This window comes from Exophiala spinifera (genome assembly GCF_000836115.1).
Source record: "Exophiala spinifera strain CBS 89968 unplaced genomic scaffold supercont1.6, whole genome shotgun sequence".
Taxonomy (NCBI): domain Eukaryota; kingdom Fungi; phylum Ascomycota; class Eurotiomycetes; order Chaetothyriales; family Herpotrichiellaceae; genus Exophiala; species Exophiala spinifera.
In genome coordinates this window covers 2,646,051-2,662,141 of record NW_015622518.1, presented here as the reverse complement: position 1 = coordinate 2,662,141, position 16,091 = coordinate 2,646,051, and the positions used below count along the sequence as shown (strand labels likewise).

Genomic DNA, 16,091 nt, shown 5'->3' with positions numbered 1-16,091 from the left:
ACGGTAATGCTCACTCGAAGTCTGACTAAACCGACCCCACCTCGGTCGAATACAAGTGATGTGTTGCTGGAGCCCAAGTACCTGAGGGAGGTATATATTGGTGCCTATTAAAAGTCCAATTCCCATGGCAGCACCTTCTTAAGGAATGCAGGTACCTCCCAAGAACAAGGCTTGAACGACGACAACATGACAACTCACTCTGCTATAGTGACAGTTGGACCCGGGCTCCCCCTACAGGTTATACAAGTGTCCACTCCAGTGCCAATCCGGGATCAAGTACGGGTCAGAAGCGAGTGGACGGCGTCGACGCCCCTGGATCTGCATCAGGCAGACGGTGGGCTTCTTGTAACACACCCTCAGATCTTGGGTGATGGAGTGGCTGGGACTGTGGTCGAGGCAGGACCAGATGTTTCCACTTTGGCGGTTGGCGACAGAGTCTTCGGGTTCACATGGCGCAATCAAGCAGAGAAAGCTCACCAGGAGTTCGTCGTTGCACCTGAATACCTCGTCGGCAAGATTCCAGCAAGCTTTACGATGCAACAAGCAGTCACTTTGCCAAACAACTTCGTCACAGTCTGGCATACCTTGACCAAGGATTTTGGATTTGAGCTCCCATGGCCAAAACCAGACGAATTTGTGCCAACCGAGGCTGCTCAGGCGATTCTTGTGTGGGGCGGGGCATCGAGTGTAGGCCAGTACGCACTGCAGATCTTGAAGTACTATGGCTACAAGAATGTGATTGCCACGGCAAGTGCAAGGCATCATGCAAAATTGCTACGGTATGGTGCTGCGAAGTGCTTCGATTACAAAGACGCGGGCGTCGTCCATGACATCCTGGATTTTCTCAGATCTCAGGGCAACAATACCTTTTTTGCCTATATTTACGACTGCATCGGAAGCCTCCAGGGAAGTGTCAGGCCTGTGGCTAAGCTTGCAAGCGCAGGCTGCAAAGTTGCTATCCTGCTACCAGTCATTGTGAAGGATGCTGCTCAAGGGATCAAACCCGAGTACGAGATGGATGTCAACACGTGCGCAGACTGGCAGTCTGGCGTAAAGGTTGCCGGTGTTCGAACTCATTTCTATCTGGACAACAAATTCCTGGCAGAGAAACTTCAATCGGAAATTATGCCAACGCTGTTAGCAAGGGCTATTGTTGAACCCAACCAATACATCACTGTTGAAGGGGAGACGATGCTGGAGAGGGCTACAAAGGCATTGGAAATGTTGCGCAATAAGCAGGTCCATGGAGCCAGACTTGTTTGGCGAGTCGCAGACGAGTAACTCCTGACATGGGCAGACTTTCTTGTGGCTAGACTGGCTATACCTCCTGCACTGAATGTATAATACATGCTATCAGATCGTGACTGTCGTTATGCAAGTGGGAACCATCGTAGTTGTCATAGCTGCAGTCTTATTTTCGGCATTGTAACCACTTGATAAATGAAAACTAACCTGCGTTTGTGGGGCCTTCGTCCTACCGTACTTGGTGCCTTAATGATCCACCGTACCTTCTCCAAGCTGCGCCAAATCCTAATCCTAATCCTGACCCTAACCCTGACCCTAACCCTAACCCATACTCTAACCCGTACCTCTAACCCATATCCTAACCCATTGTCTAGGCCGATCACAGCACAAAGGGTCGACCAGCATATGCGGCCATGACTCTTTGGGGCCAAGACACCGTCAGGGATGTCGCCGAGTCCGTCGGTATCATCAACCTCAACAAGGATGTCAATCAAGCCCTCTGCCGCGACGTCGAATACCGAATATCCCAAGTCCTGCAAGAAGCCCTCAAGTTCATGAAACACGCTCGAAGGACCGTTCTCTGGTCGCAAGATATCGCACAGGCATTGCGAGTCCTGGATCTGGAGCCTTTGTATGGCTATGAGACGACGAGACCTCTGAAATATGGCGAGGCGTCGTTGGGACCCGGGCAGCCACTGTTTTATGTAGAGGATGAGGAAATGGATTTTGAAAAGCTCATAAATGCGCCTCTGCCGAAAGTGCCCCGCGAGGTATCATTTACAGGTTGGTAAAACCCGGAATGAACAGACGGACAATCGCTTACTGTCCTGCAGCACACTGGCTTGCCGTCGAAGGTGTTCAGCCGTCTATTCCTCAGAATCCAACTTCCAACGAAGGCCGAAATCTCGAACTTCTGCCCAAAGGACCGAATGCCAACCCGGCTCTTGCTGCGATGGCCGGCTCTGACAATACTGCTACGAAACCTCAAGTCAAACATATACTGTCAAAAGAACTCCAGTTGTACTTCGAAAAGGTGTGCGCTTCTATCCTTGACGAGACACAACCCGAATATAGGACGGCCGGGCTAGCGAGCTTAAAGGAAGATCCAGGCCTCCATCAGCTGGTACCGTACTTTGTTCAGTTCGTGGCGGAGAAGGTTACGCACAATCTCAAGGATCTTTTTGTGCTCACCCAGATGATGCTGGTTACGGAGGCACTGACGCGGAACGAGAAATTGAACCTTACACCTTATGTATGGCAAGCTTGAGGCATATTTGCATGACACGCTGACGGTATTTTAGGTCGCTTCAATGGTGCCTCCTGTCTTGACGTGTCTCATCGGGCGATCATTGGGCTCAGGCATTGGCAGTCTTGACCACTACGACCTACGCGACCTCGCCGCGTCCTTACTGGGACATCTTTGCAACAAGTACTCGAAGCATTCACACAACCTGAAGCCACGTTTGGCCCGTTCGTGTCTCAAGACCTTTCTCGATCCGACGAAACCCCTTGGCAGTCATTACGGTGCTATTCTCGGACTGAAAGCCATAGGTGGAGCAGAGGTCGTGCGACAACTGATCGTCCCCAACCTGAAAGCCTATGGTGAGTTGCTGGAAGAAGATATCAACACCGAAGGCATGAAAAAGCCCGAGGCAGAGAAAGTAATGAACGCGATTCTCAACGCTCTCGGGACTCTCATTGATGACGATGTTCCCACGATGAATGGACATTCGGAACAGGCCATGAATAACATGCGCACAAAGCTAGTTGAAAAGGTCGGGTCGGTGGTAGGAAACCGAATAGCGGACTCTGGGCATACGCGGCTGGCAAAGGCTGTTCTTGACGACACTTTCATAGGACTGTGAAACCAAATCATCAGGGGTGGTGTGAGTGACTATGGCATACAGCGAAGGCGTTTGGGGAAGGGGACAAAGGACTTGAGGTTTTTGAAAAAGCGATACCCGGGCATCTGGTTCTGGGCGTTTACGGGATGGAGAAGTCAACACGTGTGACATGACGGGGAGACATTCTTTCACCTTGCCTGGGAGCTTTCATGGATAAAGAAAGATTTGTGGTCGTCGGCTACAGATGACGTTCGCGGTCAGATAACTTGATGATCTCGAGGCATACGACAATGGTTTGCGCCACATATCCATTTCCAAAGATCCCTGTGTTGCTTATGCACAGCACTGGTAGATGGCTATCTCGGCGATGCGCCCTTCCTGCCGGCGGGACGTGATGTGGCATTAACATCCCGACACGTGGATGGATGGGGGTCTCGTTTCTCCCTCAGGTAGAGAAGCTGTATTGCCTCGTTATACCGAATTGGCATTTGGGGACTAACCCCTTTGTCATAGCTGTCTCGGTTGCGGCGGTGAGTCGCTCATATATACTGGAATGTTTCATGCGATAGTCAAGGATTGTAAGCATCGTAATTGCAGTTGTGTGAGACCGACTAGAGAAGCAATTATCATTCTAGAGAAGAGACTATGCCAGTCTCACCAAGACGAGACATATGCGAGCATTCTGGTTCCGAAATTCCGGGCGCTTCGTGGCAACGACATTGCACCGAAACCCCGAGTGGAGGATGGACAGACATGGGTAATAGGAGCAATCGTCGAGACCGACAGATCTCTTGGAGACATTTTCTCTATCGATCGATCAAGTCTAGGATCTGCAACAGACTTAAGAACCGTTGACCGCATCACACCTACACTTCTGAAACTGCAAAGGATGGATTCTCAGAACGCTGCCGCCAATGAGTTTCCCATGATCGATTCGCATATCCACCTGTATGCTGCGTCACATATCCCATCTTTGCGCTGGACAAGTGACCTCGGGGGTGACCATGTTCTCAATCGACAATGCTCTGTCGAAGAGTACAAATTAGCCCTACAGCACGACAATGGTGTGGTAGGATTTGTCTTCCTGGAAACTGATCGTAGATCGGAGCTGGGCCAAGATCAGTGGCAGAACGCTCTGGACGAGGTCGACTTCCTCGTGAGAATTGCCCGCGGGACTCCCCGAGACGGAGAAGGCCATCGATCAGTCGATGCTGGGCTCGTTCTCGCCGTCGTTCCGTGGGCCCCCGTTGCGGCCGGCGAGGCGTTACTAGCTGCGTACGTCGAACAAGTTCGCCAGCGATGCGGAGCAGAATTTCGGCTTGTCAAAGGGTTTCGCTATCTTCTCCAGGACAAGCCGCCCGGGACAATGCTGCAACAACGATTTATCGAGGCGCTACAATGGCTGGGCAAGAACGACTTCACGTTCGACCTCGGAGTGGACGCCAGGTCCGGCGGGCTTCGTCAACTGGAAGAGGCATGCGAAATGATGGACTGCGTGTACGCAGGAGACAGCCGACTCAAGATCATCATCAACCATTTCTGCAAGCCTAACCTGCGGGTATCACCCGAGGAAGCTCTTGCGGGACACGGTGAGTTCGCCAGATGGAAACAGTACATCCAGAAAATGTCCCGCCACACATCGGCCTACATGAAGCTATCTGGATTCTTCTCCGAACTGCCTCCGCAAACTGCAGACACGCCGACGGCTGTCTCAGACGTTGTGGCGCACGCGAAGCCATGGGTAGACGTTGTCTTCGCGGCATTCGGCCCCCGCAGAATCATGTTCGGATCAGACTGGCCGGTGTGCAATGTTGGCGGTCCAGGGATCAAGTCCTCCTGGCAGCACTGGCGGGCTGTTGTCGAGGCCATTTTGGAGTCCCAGGGTCTGGACGATGAAGGAAAGGCGATGGTATGGTCAGGCACAGCTACTGAAGCCTACAGTATACGACGCATTTGATCCGATTCCGATCCAAGACCGCAGAGTAGATGAGTGACCGGCTCTTCATTAAGCGCTACTGAAAGTTCACAAATGCTCCTCCGTCAACCAAGATGGCCGCCCCTGTGACATACGACGACAATTCACCGCAGGCCAGAAACAACGCCGGCCCTGCCATGTCATCTGGCCTTCCCAGCCGTCCGAGGGGAATCCGACCCTCCATGTACCTCTTCTTCTCACTCCCGTCGGCGAGATCTTGATCGTTGAGTTGGGTCCGAATGGTGCCTGGCAGGAGGGCATTGCACCTGATGTTGTACTTCCCCAGTGCCGTGGCGGTGGACTGCATGAGGGACAACACCCCGGCCTTTGTCGGGGTGTAATGACACTGTTGGGCGCCGCCAACAAGAGCCGAAATGCTCGAGACGCCGATGATCGAACCCCCTTGTGGCTCCTGCCTCGCCATCTGTTGGGCCGCTGCTTGGACGACATAGAATGCCCCTGATAAATTGGTGTTGAGGTGCCTTTGCCAGGACTCGGGGGAGATTTCGAGAAACTCCTCAAACTTGCAGATGCCCGCGTTCGAGACCAGGGTGTCGAGTCTGTTGAACTTTGCTACCGTTTGCGCAACGAGATCTCGCCCTGCCTCGGGTCGGGAGACATCGCCGGCGACAGCAAGAAGGGGTACATCTTCTTCCACACCTGGCAAGGGAGAAGAAGAAGAAGAGTGAAAACGGCTCTTGATGGCTTCGAAGGCTTCTGTCCGCAGTGACGAGAGGAGGGTGTCTTCATCTTTGTTGTGAGATGGGAGGTAGTTGATAGCCACCTTGGCACCGTGTGAGAGAAACAGGATAGCAATTGCTCTTCCGATCCCCGTGAGACCGCCCGTCACGGCACATACATGTCCTTGGAGAAGAGGTGGGAGCGCCATAGGTTGCTCTGCTCAGCAATGACGAATTACGTACAGAGTGCGATGTACCCGACTCAGTGCCAGATGCTTTTGGATGGTCTATCTTGGAAAACTTTCTCCAAGAGTCCGCGATCACAATATACACAGTACTTGACAGATCAATCGCACACAAAACGTTCTTTTCGCGGGAGGCATGTTTCGGTAAAGCAAGTTCTTTTGATGCAAGTGAGTGGGTGAGTGCTTCTGACACTGGACGTCCACCTCGGGTCAACAGCCACCGAGCGGGAGGATTCAGTACGAGACACAGCGTGGAGTGCTTTGTCAGGGTTTTCAAATGACACAAGTATTTACCGACCTACAGGTACGGACACTCGGATCAACACTGTCTCGGATCATCACTCACGTTACAGTTCTTTGAGGTGGCTTACACCTAAACTTTCGATTTGGATGTGGTAGCTGGGCGAGGCTGTAGGAGTGGCGTTGCTGCACGATTAGATTTCGCTCGTTCGATCCTGGCGGAGATCAAAGAGCCATGGCGAAGAGAGGCGGTACTCGACTCCAGGCACTGGTGACGGTTGCTGGGACTTTTGCCTTCATCGGAGCCTATGTGAGTTGTTTGCCTTGCTGTCCGCTGTATGGTGGACAGAAGTGTTGTCCGAGTGTGTACTGTGACTGTGGTGGCTTGGTATCCAAACCATGAGCGTGAAAAGGCCACAGGTCGAGACATCTCTTCCCGCCCTCACCCTCCCCCTGAAACCTCATCCTTCGCCAGGGACACCTCTAGGGAGGATCACAGACTGACATGATCCCTAGTCTGCAATACCGCGAATCTCAATTACGCGGAATGACGATTCGACCATCATCAAATATGATCATATCAAGGTACGCTCGTCGTTTAGCCGTACCGTTTCTCTGCTCCCATCTCCCACCCTTCACGATCTAATCATTTCAATCCGTAGCCCAAGATCCACGTTCCAGCTCCAGCCGATCCAGGCATGGTCATATCATCCGGACCAAAACCTCAAACATCATCAGTCCCGCGGCGAGGCAAGCCATTCTCGGAGAACGATTGGATATTTGACACTGGCGCCACTACGCATGTCTGCAGCAACCGCAGCCTTCTACACACCTATGACACATTGAACCCCTACAATAACAAGCTTGACCCGCGAGCCGTGGGTTATTTTGGGCCGAATCCGGTCCCAATCGTTGGAGTTGGGGACGTCACATTTGACTTGCCCTGCGGAATCGAACCTATTGCAGGTGGTTCGACTGGATCCCGTGGTCTTCTGGTTAACCGCATGACTATTCGGCATGTCAGTCACATCCCACAAGCAGGCGTCAACCTCATTAGCTGGTCACAGCTGAAGAGAGCCAAAGGCGCCAATCTCAGCCTCGAGGAAGAGGCCGACGGATCCCTGACGGTGAAGAACCGAGGCAAGCCTGTCATGCGATTCGAGCCCAGGGACGGCCTTTTCTTTCTCGTTCAGCTCCCGCCGACCCAGCCTGTTTCTACAAGCACAACCGGCTGAGACCGAGACGGATAACAGAGTCTCGCGGCTCCTTGTGTGATGGTCGCTCCGAGAAGCACCGCCGATCCCCGTCCGCATCGACGAGCAATCGCACTGAACAATTCCTTGCCTTGCGAGCCGAGTCATATGGGAAAGAAGACAAAGGCGTAAGGATGACGCACATAATATGCCACTGGGTGATCAGGTTGAACCACCGCTGGGACGCCGACCAACTGGGCCTAAGCCTTCATCATTCTCGGGCAGATGCTAGGATCCCCTTGACGGCTGAAATGTTCATCACACACCAGCGCTCCGGGTCATTTAAGGAGGGATTGAGCTTCAGGCATAAAACAATTGGATGGAAAAGAGTGAGGAAAGTGTGTGGTCGAGGCGGGTGAGAAGGTACTGGCCTCATCCAGATATACGAATACGAATACGAATACGAGACCCGACCGTACTTATGCTCCGCCGCAGCTCGTCGGTTGGTCCACCCTACCAGCCTCGAACATCACGAGATGTAGAGAGTGAATATACCCTTCATTAGCAGCTACAGTGATCAATGGACTGTGGAAGTCTGCTGCATGCATGATTATCACATAGAACAAGACTCTGAAGAGTTTCTTGATTCATCTCGTACGCTGCGTAACAAAGAATAGGAGTAGTCCCTGAGTTAGGGTCAACAAGTGACTTGCGCCTCCCGCTTCCCGCCTCCCGCTTCCCAAAACCCCCGGAAATCTCGACTTTCTCCTCTCCAGCCGCGCATCAGCGAAACAACCATCAATCAATCCCTCTACAATCTCATCTCAAGTCCGATCCATCCTCCACTCCACTCATTCTCCATTGTCCTTTGTTTGTCGCCTCCTTGATTCTTTTCCAATCACGCCTCCCTCGACTCTCTACTCACCTCTTTTGCCCCTCGACTGTGACGCGCATCTCGCGCGCGCTCTGCGACACCATGGGTTTGCCGTAAGTTTGCCTACAACCATCAATTTTTTTCCCCGATTCCGCATCCCCTTCGCCATGTTGCCGCTGTTGCGCATTTTAGCAACCACAGTATTCGATCCCGAGCCGTGCCGCACCCAGCGCATCTGCTAACAGGAATGGCCAATTCAGGATGTTCCGGGAGCCTGAAGAGGATGCAGCAGATCAGGCTACTACCAAGCTCGATCGTAATGCAGCAACACGTCGCTCCTCGATCAGGCGTGAATCTACCCTGCGCCCTGGACGGAATACTACATCCCGCCAACTCCTACAACTTCTAAGGGCCGGTGAGGTCCAAGTGGTGCAAGAGCCGGAACACAGCAGACCTTCAGGTCTTCCGTCACGGATACCGGAACGCGACATCCATGACCTCGATTTTGAGCTTGACCGGTTACGCTCCATGCGCCAAAGACGCCGCGCGCGTGCCACACAATTGGAGCGAGAATTAGCCAGTCGTTCCAACATCGATCCGATCCGACCAGAAGCCGATCTTCGTCGAGACATTGACCTTGATGCGCTGGCTGAGGCTGGAATGGAAGTCTTCCTGTCCGACTCCGAAGGGAACCTCACACAACACCTGCCGCGTCCGTCGAGGGAATCGGGTCTGCGATTCGAAGTTGCAGCCACGCCTTCGTCCGAGTCCGAGCAATCGCGTCGCGCCCGCATTGACAGCGACAACCTCAGAATCCCATTCCAACCACCGGTTGCGTCAACACCTGCTTGGGCGTACGGTCCTGCAGCAAGCGACACCGATGATGACAACGACAACGAGAACCCTTCTTCGACCTCAATTTTCCCGCCCCGATCACCATTTCGACCACCTCCACCAGTCGCGGGTACCCGACGACCCATCGGCGGTGTGGATGGCTTGCTGGACACGCCTCCCCCCGAAGGGTTGGAAGCATCGTATCCGCCTCTGCGACGTGTCAACCACATGTCACCACGGCCGTTGGGAATGTCAAGTTCGAGAATGGATGGCTTGGGCGATCGCGTGCGAAGCCCTAGTCCAAGCTCGCCCCAAGAGGAAAATTGGTCCAGTCTTTTGAGTAATATCGGGACTGGTCGATCAAGTGTGGCAACTTCTTTTATGTCACGCTCAGACTCGCGAAATGGATCTAACCGATCCTCTCAGACAGCAGCGACGAGCTTTGGTGAAATTGGCGGTGATGATTCGTGTGATCTAGACCTGCCCTCCGGAATCACCGAAGAAGATGCCCGACAAATCCGAGCACGACATGGAAGACTGGGGAGGAGAACGATTGGCGTCAGACGTCATGGTCCGACCTCCGAAGAGCTGGAGCGACTGAGTAGAGGGAATGACCGGTTACTGGAACTGGAGTTGTTCGGGGTGATACTGGACCGCATGCAAAGAAGAGAGGAAATCCCTGACGACTGGTGGGCTGCCGTGGGTCTTTCATCTGAGGTGGTTCGGGGAAGGGCATAAGCGACGATGCCGTTGATGGTGCGTGATGTATTGATACGAGAGATATCTGGCCTGGGAAGGCTTTTGGTCGTGCGACACAGAGAGCGGAGAGCGTGAGAAAGAGAGGAGGCGAGAGCGTGAGAAAGAGCTTGACTGCTTAGCTGCATGATCGAGCGATACCTTCCCACACACACACGCTTCGATGCGTATTTAAGGAGCGATGAAAATTGCAAGGTATTGGGGCCACGACGGAGCTTCGGAACAGTGGTTGTTTTGCTGGGAGTCTTGTTTCTTGTGTTTGTTTACACATAATTCCCATCGACATAACAAGTCGTCGAGCGTGGGAGTTGCTGTTTTTTGTTTTGCTCTTTTGAGGACACAGGGGAAAAAAAAGTCTTGCACGATTCAGATAGGAATTGGATATACTCGGTACCAAGCAAGTGTTGGAAGTGCCTTTGTCGCACTAACACTCTGGGTACAGGGTAGAGAGTACTTTGGGGTACTTTTTGCTTGGGTGAGGAATGATTCATGAACAAGGTTGCTTTGCCTCATGTGTTACGATCATCTTCCGTTCTTGACCACCGTGGATGGGTACTAGTTAGTTACCTGGGTACCTGTCCACCTAATACCTTCCCGCCTGAGGTATAGCAAAAGAAAACGATGGGTTGGCGAGGATACCTCGTGTGTGGTCACCTCAGCTCGGGTACCCACGTATGTGTACCCTAGCCAGCCTGCGTGCAGAGTAACAGGGCTACGCGATGGGGACAATGCAACATGGACTGGATCATTCATACGTTTAGAAAATGGGGGAATAAAAATGTTTTGAAGAGGGTCTTGAATCTCATGAGAGTCATGACTTTGAGCCTTGATTCGTTTGTTGGTTTGTTCTCTCTCCCTCTCTACATACCAACGCCATCGGCCGCCAACGCAGCAATGCTGTCCATCCTCATCATTCTCTGTTGTCTGAACTCTTCTGATACGGACTCGTCGTCGTCGGCGTCGGCCTCGTGATTGCCGTCACCGTGACCGCTGTTGTTGTTGTTGTTGTTTTGTACCTGTCCTCGCAATTGGTCGTCGTCGTCGTCGACGACGACATCCACTCCCTGAAGTTGACCGTCGACGCGCACCAGTTCTTTGCTCCTCGCCCACGCCTCGTCCTCGACGCTGGGGACGACTTCGTTCGCGGGGAGCCTTTTCTCCAGGATCTCGCGGGCGTTGCGCATGTCGCTCGCCTCTGTGCGCTCGAGGCTCTTCTCGAACGTGTCGGTGATGCCGGCGGCGAAGTTGCGGGCGGCGACGCGCTGCGTGGCGGTCTCGATGTCGGCGTCGACGAACCACACGTCGTCCATCAGCCGATGGGCGTCGCGCCACGCGTCGGCGTCCAGCGCCGTGTACAGGCCCTCGAAGAGCACGATGCGCGCCGTGGGCGGGATCGCCACGTCGTCGGCCACGGGGTCCTTGACGGCGTGGTCGAAGCTGGGCGCGTACACGGTCGGCGTCTCGGGCGTGATGGGCCGGCGCACCCGCGCCACGAGGTCGAGGTAGCCGTCAGCGTCGAACGTGAAGGCCGCCCCGCGCCGGAATATGGCCTCCTCGGCGTTCGGCATCGCGGAGAGCTGTCTGCGCGTCAGGTGGAAGCCGTCCAGCGGCACCACGATCGCGATGTCCGGCCACGACGTGTCCGACTCGGGGCTGTTGGGGAACTGCGCGTGCCGGGATTGCCGGTAGGCTTTGTTCAGCCCGCGCGCGACCGATGCCGCCAGCGTGGTTTTGCCGCTCCCAGGGATCCCTGCGACGGCGATGAGGAGCCGTTGAGAAAGGTCACAGTCGGAGAACTTCTCTGCGACGTAGGTATGAATTAGTTAGGGTGAGAGGTACGACGACGTGTCATCTGTGCGGTTACGACGAAAGAATCGCAGGACAACGAGGATGGATGTTTTCGGTTGAGGTGACGAGAGAGAGAGAGAGAGAGAAAAGAAGAAGGCAGATATGAGGTCATGAACGCAGCGAGGCATGCTTGCTTACCCCATGTCTTGTCGACAAGACGCTGAACGTGCGCCTCCATAATGCTGGTAAAGAGGCGGTTGCTGTCTTGTGCTTCACCAGAGGAAGAGAATAAGAATAGACAGGTACGTAGAATGCCCTGGTATATGCTTTTAACCGGACGGACGCTGTACCGGATCCCAGTAAAGCGCGGCTTCTCCTATCGAGGAGGGATGATGGAAGCCTCAGGAAACGTCCGAATCAAGAGCTCTGCTGTTCTAATAGGATTCAGATATTGTCGGTGGATCACATCAAAGCCATCTTAGATAAGATGCTGGTTTTCGTGCTGTATCGTCATATGAATTACCGTCGTTGGTGTGGTGTTACAGCGAGTCCAGGGGTTTATCGTACGAGGTACTTTGATATGCCGGGGCTCGAGAGGCTCCAAGGAGCACTTGGTCTTCCCTGAGCGCGTGTACAAATTGTAGTTCGTTTATCAGCCGCAGGATGTCGAACACGCACTCGCATGTGCCGATCAATCTCTCAACTTCGCCATGGAAAAGAGGCAACGTCATGCTGTCCTGATATGGTCTAGCGTTGTCACGTGTGTGGACGTGCCCCAGACCCGTTTTGGAGGCGGAAACTCTAATCAGTTGAAATCCAGGGGTCGTTTAGTCCGGAGACCGAAGACTGCGAGATCATGGTAGAACCGCAGCTTCAACCATCTCCCAGCATCTCAACCAACCCAAACACACTCATTGTGCAGTCTTTTCGTTGTTCCCACCACCACCACCATCAAAGAGCCCAGGCGTTGTCTTCTTTTTTCTCTGTTTTTTTTCCTGTACACACTCCTTCAACGTCTGGTCTATTAGAGACACCAAACCCCATTCCACCACTCCTTGACGGAACGTGTAAAACTGTTAATCTTCTCTCGTGCTTCGGTTTCCACGCACGCCTTGGCTGCGCTTCACTTCACTTCACTTCACCTGAGTTACCTGACCGACGCGTCAAGTCGGCCAACAACACAAACATCCAACATCTTCACGCTCACCACTCGAGTTGCTCGCAGGAGCACCAACCAAAACCCCATCCCAAAAGTGAGGTATCTTCTCGCCGCGCTAGACATCCGCCTCCTCGGAGAGAAAAGAAGAAAGGAAACCGTCATTGCCACGGATACATCTCGCACACCACCGCATCATACCCTCCCGCAGACACACGCACAATGAAAGCCTCACTCGTGCTCCCAACACTTCTCGCCCTCTTCGGCACCCGCACCCTGGCAGCCACACCTCCAGGCTGTCTCCTCAGCGCCGTCAACACTCAGGACAACCCGACCGACCTTTCGTCCATCTGCGGCGACGAAGCCACGGAGGTCCAGTCTGCCATCAACAGCCTCTGCAGTGGCTCCACCAACAAGTCCGCGGCCCAGTCTGCTTTCATCGCGACATGCTCCGCGGCAGGGTCTAGCGTCGGTACGTTTTCTTTTGGTCGTCCCAGTTCTCCTCTGGTGGACATGTGTTTTGATTGCCAAAGACATGGTCGATCCGGCGGACGAAAACTCCCTCATCTTTCCCCCATCCGTAGCACCTTTTCCTCCTGCACTGTACTTTTTCACGACTGACGTGATCCTACTCCTGTTGAACAGCTCCATTCACCGCGACTGCGACTGCGACTGCGACCACCACCAACGGCCCTTCCTCCTCTGGTAGCTTCGTCTACACCACCGTCATATCCGGCAGCACAGTCGTCACGTCGGGCGCCTCGGCCCCGACAGACTCATCCGCTACTACGACAGGTAGCTCAGCCTCGTCGACGAACGCAGAAGGCGCCTCGGCAACGGGCAACGCCGCATCTGATCCACGACAAGTGGGAAGCTTTGCGGCCGCGGTAATTGCGATTGCAGGTGTGGTTGCGGTCTTGTGAGAAGCAAACAGAGATCCACACAGTTTTCTCAGTTTCAGTCTATTCTAGCGCGCGCGGCGAAATAGTAAGATACCCATGCCTTCAAGCATTCTTTGAACCTTCCCTCTGAGTGGCAGTTTGGCCGCCCAAGACCGCATATGTACAAATGCAAACATTCTTCAACGGAACGCATCCGCAGATCGCTCCCGTCTCCTCGTGTGGCTTCCATTTTCTATACGCGGCATCTACCTGACAATCATATCTTCTCGGCGAGGGCCTATACGCGCATGACGGTCAGTACTGGGCATTGGCTCCAAAAGGGGGGAAAGTAACGTACCTGTGCCGATCCACTTGATCGGGATGCCGAGCTCGCGCTCAATATACTCCACGTACTCTTTAGCCTTGTCCGGTAAACTCTCAAAGGATTTGCATCCCGTGGTACTCGTCTGCCAGCCAGGGAAGGTCTTGTATGTGATTTCCAGCTTCTCAAACTCCTCCGGGGCCACGGGGAAGTCGTCCATGACGACACCGCCCAGCTTGTAGCTCGTCGCTACTCTGATCTCGTCGAAGGTGTCGAGCACGTCGAGCTTCGTCAGATTCAACTGTGTGTATTCGTTCAAAAACGCAGAGTACTTCAAGCAAACCAGGTCGAACCATCCACACCGCCGTCTTCGGCCGGTGGTCACGCCAAACTCCCGTCCGATCTCTTGCAGTTTGACACCGTAGTCCGCATCGACAGGGGAGATGGCCGCCGACAGTTCTGTCGGGAAAGGCCCAGAACCGACGCGCGTCGTGTACGCTTTCACCACACCGACGACGTTGCTACCGGGGGCGGTGAGAGTCCGAGGACCTACGCCCGCAAGGCCGGTAAGAACACCACCGAGGCCGGTGTTGCTGGACGTCACGAAGGGGTAAGTTCCGTGGTCGATGTCAAGAAGCGCGCCATTGGCGCCTTCGATTAAAACGTTGGCTTGCCGAGCAGCCTCACCCTCTGGGATTTTTTCGGCCACCCCCATCCGACCCAGTCCCTGGGCGAGCAGGGGCACCTGGTGGACGACGTACTTACGCAGTTCCTCACGGTAGCCACGCAGTCTCGTGACCTCGTCCTCGACGTCGTAGCCTTGCAGCGCATCGTCGCCGTAGAGTTTGCGGCATTCCGCTTCCAACTCCCTCAGCTTCTTCTCCCACTGTTGCTCCTCGTTGACCAACATCCACAGACTGACACCCTTTCTGGTCACCTTGCCGCCGTAGCTGGGGCCGATACCTTTGCGAGTGGTGCCGATCATGCCCTTGCCCTCCTCGATCTTCTTGTGGTGGTCCTCGACGACGCCATCGACGACGGCGTGGAGGTCGAAGCAGACGGTGGCACGGTGGCTGATCTTGATGCGATCGCGCACTCCCTGCAGCCCCTTGTCTTCCAGTGCCTTCAGCTCCTTGAAAAAGCTTGGGATATGAACGACACAGCCCGCGCCGATGAGGTTGGTCTTGCAGGACGGGTTGATCAAGCCGGACGGCAGGATGTGGAAGTCGTAGGTGACGCCGTTGGCGACGATGGTATGGCCTGCGTTGTTGCCACCAGCAGCCCTGCAGACCATGTCGGCCGACTGGGCGAGGATGTCAATCAGCTTGCCCTTGCCTTCATCGCCCCATTGCGCACCGAGAACGACGGTGACCGGCATGGCGATGCGGTTAGGATTCAGGGTAAGAGGGATAGGAAATCAAGGCCTGGACTGAGGCTAGGTAGGTAGGTATGGGGCGTAGGAAGGAGTTGTGCGAGCTGGTATGAGAGGCAGAGAGGAAGAGGAAAAGAAGGAAGCTTCCCCGTCTTGGTCACCAAGTTGCATACAACAAAGTGGCAGCTCTTTCAGGTGACAATCACAGTTCGCAGTTCAACAGACACTGACTGTTGCGACTCATAATTCAACCAGCAGTACTCGTAGTAAAAAAGTGGACTGGCGCAAACTCCACGATTGACCTAATACTGTAGTTTTGCTCCGTATCGGGCGGCTCAATCAACCACTGCAATGAGGGGTCGATGGTGGATTTTTTTTTATTGTTTTTTCTTCTTGGAGACTCACGACTGTCGTACTCGTACAGTCCCGGCGCCTGGAGGGGTTGATGAGGCTGGTGAGGCTGTGGCTGAGGCTGTGGCTGAGACCGCGAGGCTGCGACCCGATCCATTGGGTCGCTTACTCGTATTGTATTGTATTGTATTTTCTCCCACCGAGCAATATTGAGGGCCTCAAGAGTTGAGGACTCACCGCACTTCAATCTAAGCCCCATTACCTGCTAACAAACCTCCGCTCGCAGTGCGATCTACTACTATTTAAACGAAAAAGACAAGCTGCTCTCATTGCTT

The 16,091-nt window shown here is 54.0% G+C and overlaps 9 protein-coding genes across 9 annotated transcripts; 6 read left to right on the top strand and 3 right to left on the bottom strand.

Annotated features, from left to right (window-relative positions):
- Positions 1 to 186: 186 nt before the first annotated feature.
- Positions 187 to 1,281, top strand: PV08_08931 (uncharacterized protein; the record flags this gene model as incomplete). The annotated part of the gene is made up of 1 exon (XM_016383253.1): positions 187 to 1,281. One exon carries the CDS (start codon positions 187 to 189, stop codon positions 1,279 to 1,281), a length of 1,095 nt encoding a protein of 364 aa, XP_016233956.1.
- A 377-nt stretch (positions 1,282 to 1,658) lies between these two features.
- PV08_08930 (uncharacterized protein) lies at positions 1,659 to 3,110 on the top strand (the record flags this gene model as incomplete). Its single annotated transcript, XM_016383252.1, has 3 exons — positions 1,659 to 2,028; positions 2,079 to 2,497; positions 2,547 to 3,110. 3 exons carry the CDS (start codon positions 1,659 to 1,661, stop codon positions 3,108 to 3,110), a joined length of 1,353 nt encoding a protein of 450 aa, XP_016233955.1.
- An 868-nt stretch (positions 3,111 to 3,978) lies between these two features.
- Positions 3,979 to 5,046, top strand: PV08_08929 (uncharacterized protein; the record flags this gene model as incomplete). The annotated part of the gene is made up of 1 exon (XM_016383251.1): positions 3,979 to 5,046. The coding sequence occupies one exon, from the start codon at positions 3,979 to 3,981 to the stop codon at positions 5,044 to 5,046; it is 1,068 nt and encodes a 355-aa protein (XP_016233954.1).
- A 55-nt stretch (positions 5,047 to 5,101) lies between these two features.
- PV08_08928 (uncharacterized protein) lies at positions 5,102 to 5,953 on the bottom strand (the record flags this gene model as incomplete). The annotated part of the gene is made up of 1 exon (XM_016383250.1): positions 5,102 to 5,953. One exon carries the CDS (start codon positions 5,951 to 5,953, stop codon positions 5,102 to 5,104), a length of 852 nt encoding a protein of 283 aa, XP_016233953.1.
- Positions 5,954 to 6,464: 511 nt separating this feature from the next.
- On the top strand, positions 6,465 to 7,464 carry PV08_08927 (uncharacterized protein; the record flags this gene model as incomplete). The annotated part of the gene is made up of 3 exons (XM_016383249.1): positions 6,465 to 6,539; positions 6,746 to 6,814; positions 6,892 to 7,464. The coding sequence occupies 3 exons, from the start codon at positions 6,465 to 6,467 to the stop codon at positions 7,462 to 7,464; spliced, it is 717 nt and encodes a 238-aa protein (XP_016233952.1).
- Positions 7,465 to 8,557: 1,093 nt separating this feature from the next.
- Positions 8,558 to 9,868, top strand: PV08_08926 (uncharacterized protein; the record flags this gene model as incomplete). The annotated part of the gene is made up of 1 exon (XM_016383248.1): positions 8,558 to 9,868. One exon carries the CDS (start codon positions 8,558 to 8,560, stop codon positions 9,866 to 9,868), a length of 1,311 nt encoding a protein of 436 aa, XP_016233951.1.
- An 878-nt stretch (positions 9,869 to 10,746) lies between these two features.
- Positions 10,747 to 11,912, bottom strand: PV08_08925 (uncharacterized protein; the record flags this gene model as incomplete). Its single annotated transcript, XM_016383247.1, has 2 exons — positions 10,747 to 11,687; positions 11,873 to 11,912. 2 exons carry the CDS (start codon positions 11,910 to 11,912, stop codon positions 10,747 to 10,749), a joined length of 981 nt encoding a protein of 326 aa, XP_016233950.1.
- Positions 11,913 to 13,052: 1,140 nt separating this feature from the next.
- PV08_08924 (uncharacterized protein) lies at positions 13,053 to 13,753 on the top strand (the record flags this gene model as incomplete). The annotated part of the gene is made up of 2 exons (XM_016383246.1): positions 13,053 to 13,302; positions 13,476 to 13,753. The coding sequence occupies 2 exons, from the start codon at positions 13,053 to 13,055 to the stop codon at positions 13,751 to 13,753; spliced, it is 528 nt and encodes a 175-aa protein (XP_016233949.1).
- A 224-nt stretch (positions 13,754 to 13,977) lies between these two features.
- Positions 13,978 to 15,411, bottom strand: PV08_08923 (adenylosuccinate synthase; the record flags this gene model as incomplete). Its single annotated transcript, XM_016383245.1, has 2 exons — positions 13,978 to 14,009; positions 14,070 to 15,411. 2 exons carry the CDS (start codon positions 15,409 to 15,411, stop codon positions 13,978 to 13,980), a joined length of 1,374 nt encoding a protein of 457 aa, XP_016233948.1.
- Between the last annotated feature and the right edge of the window lie 680 nt (positions 15,412 to 16,091).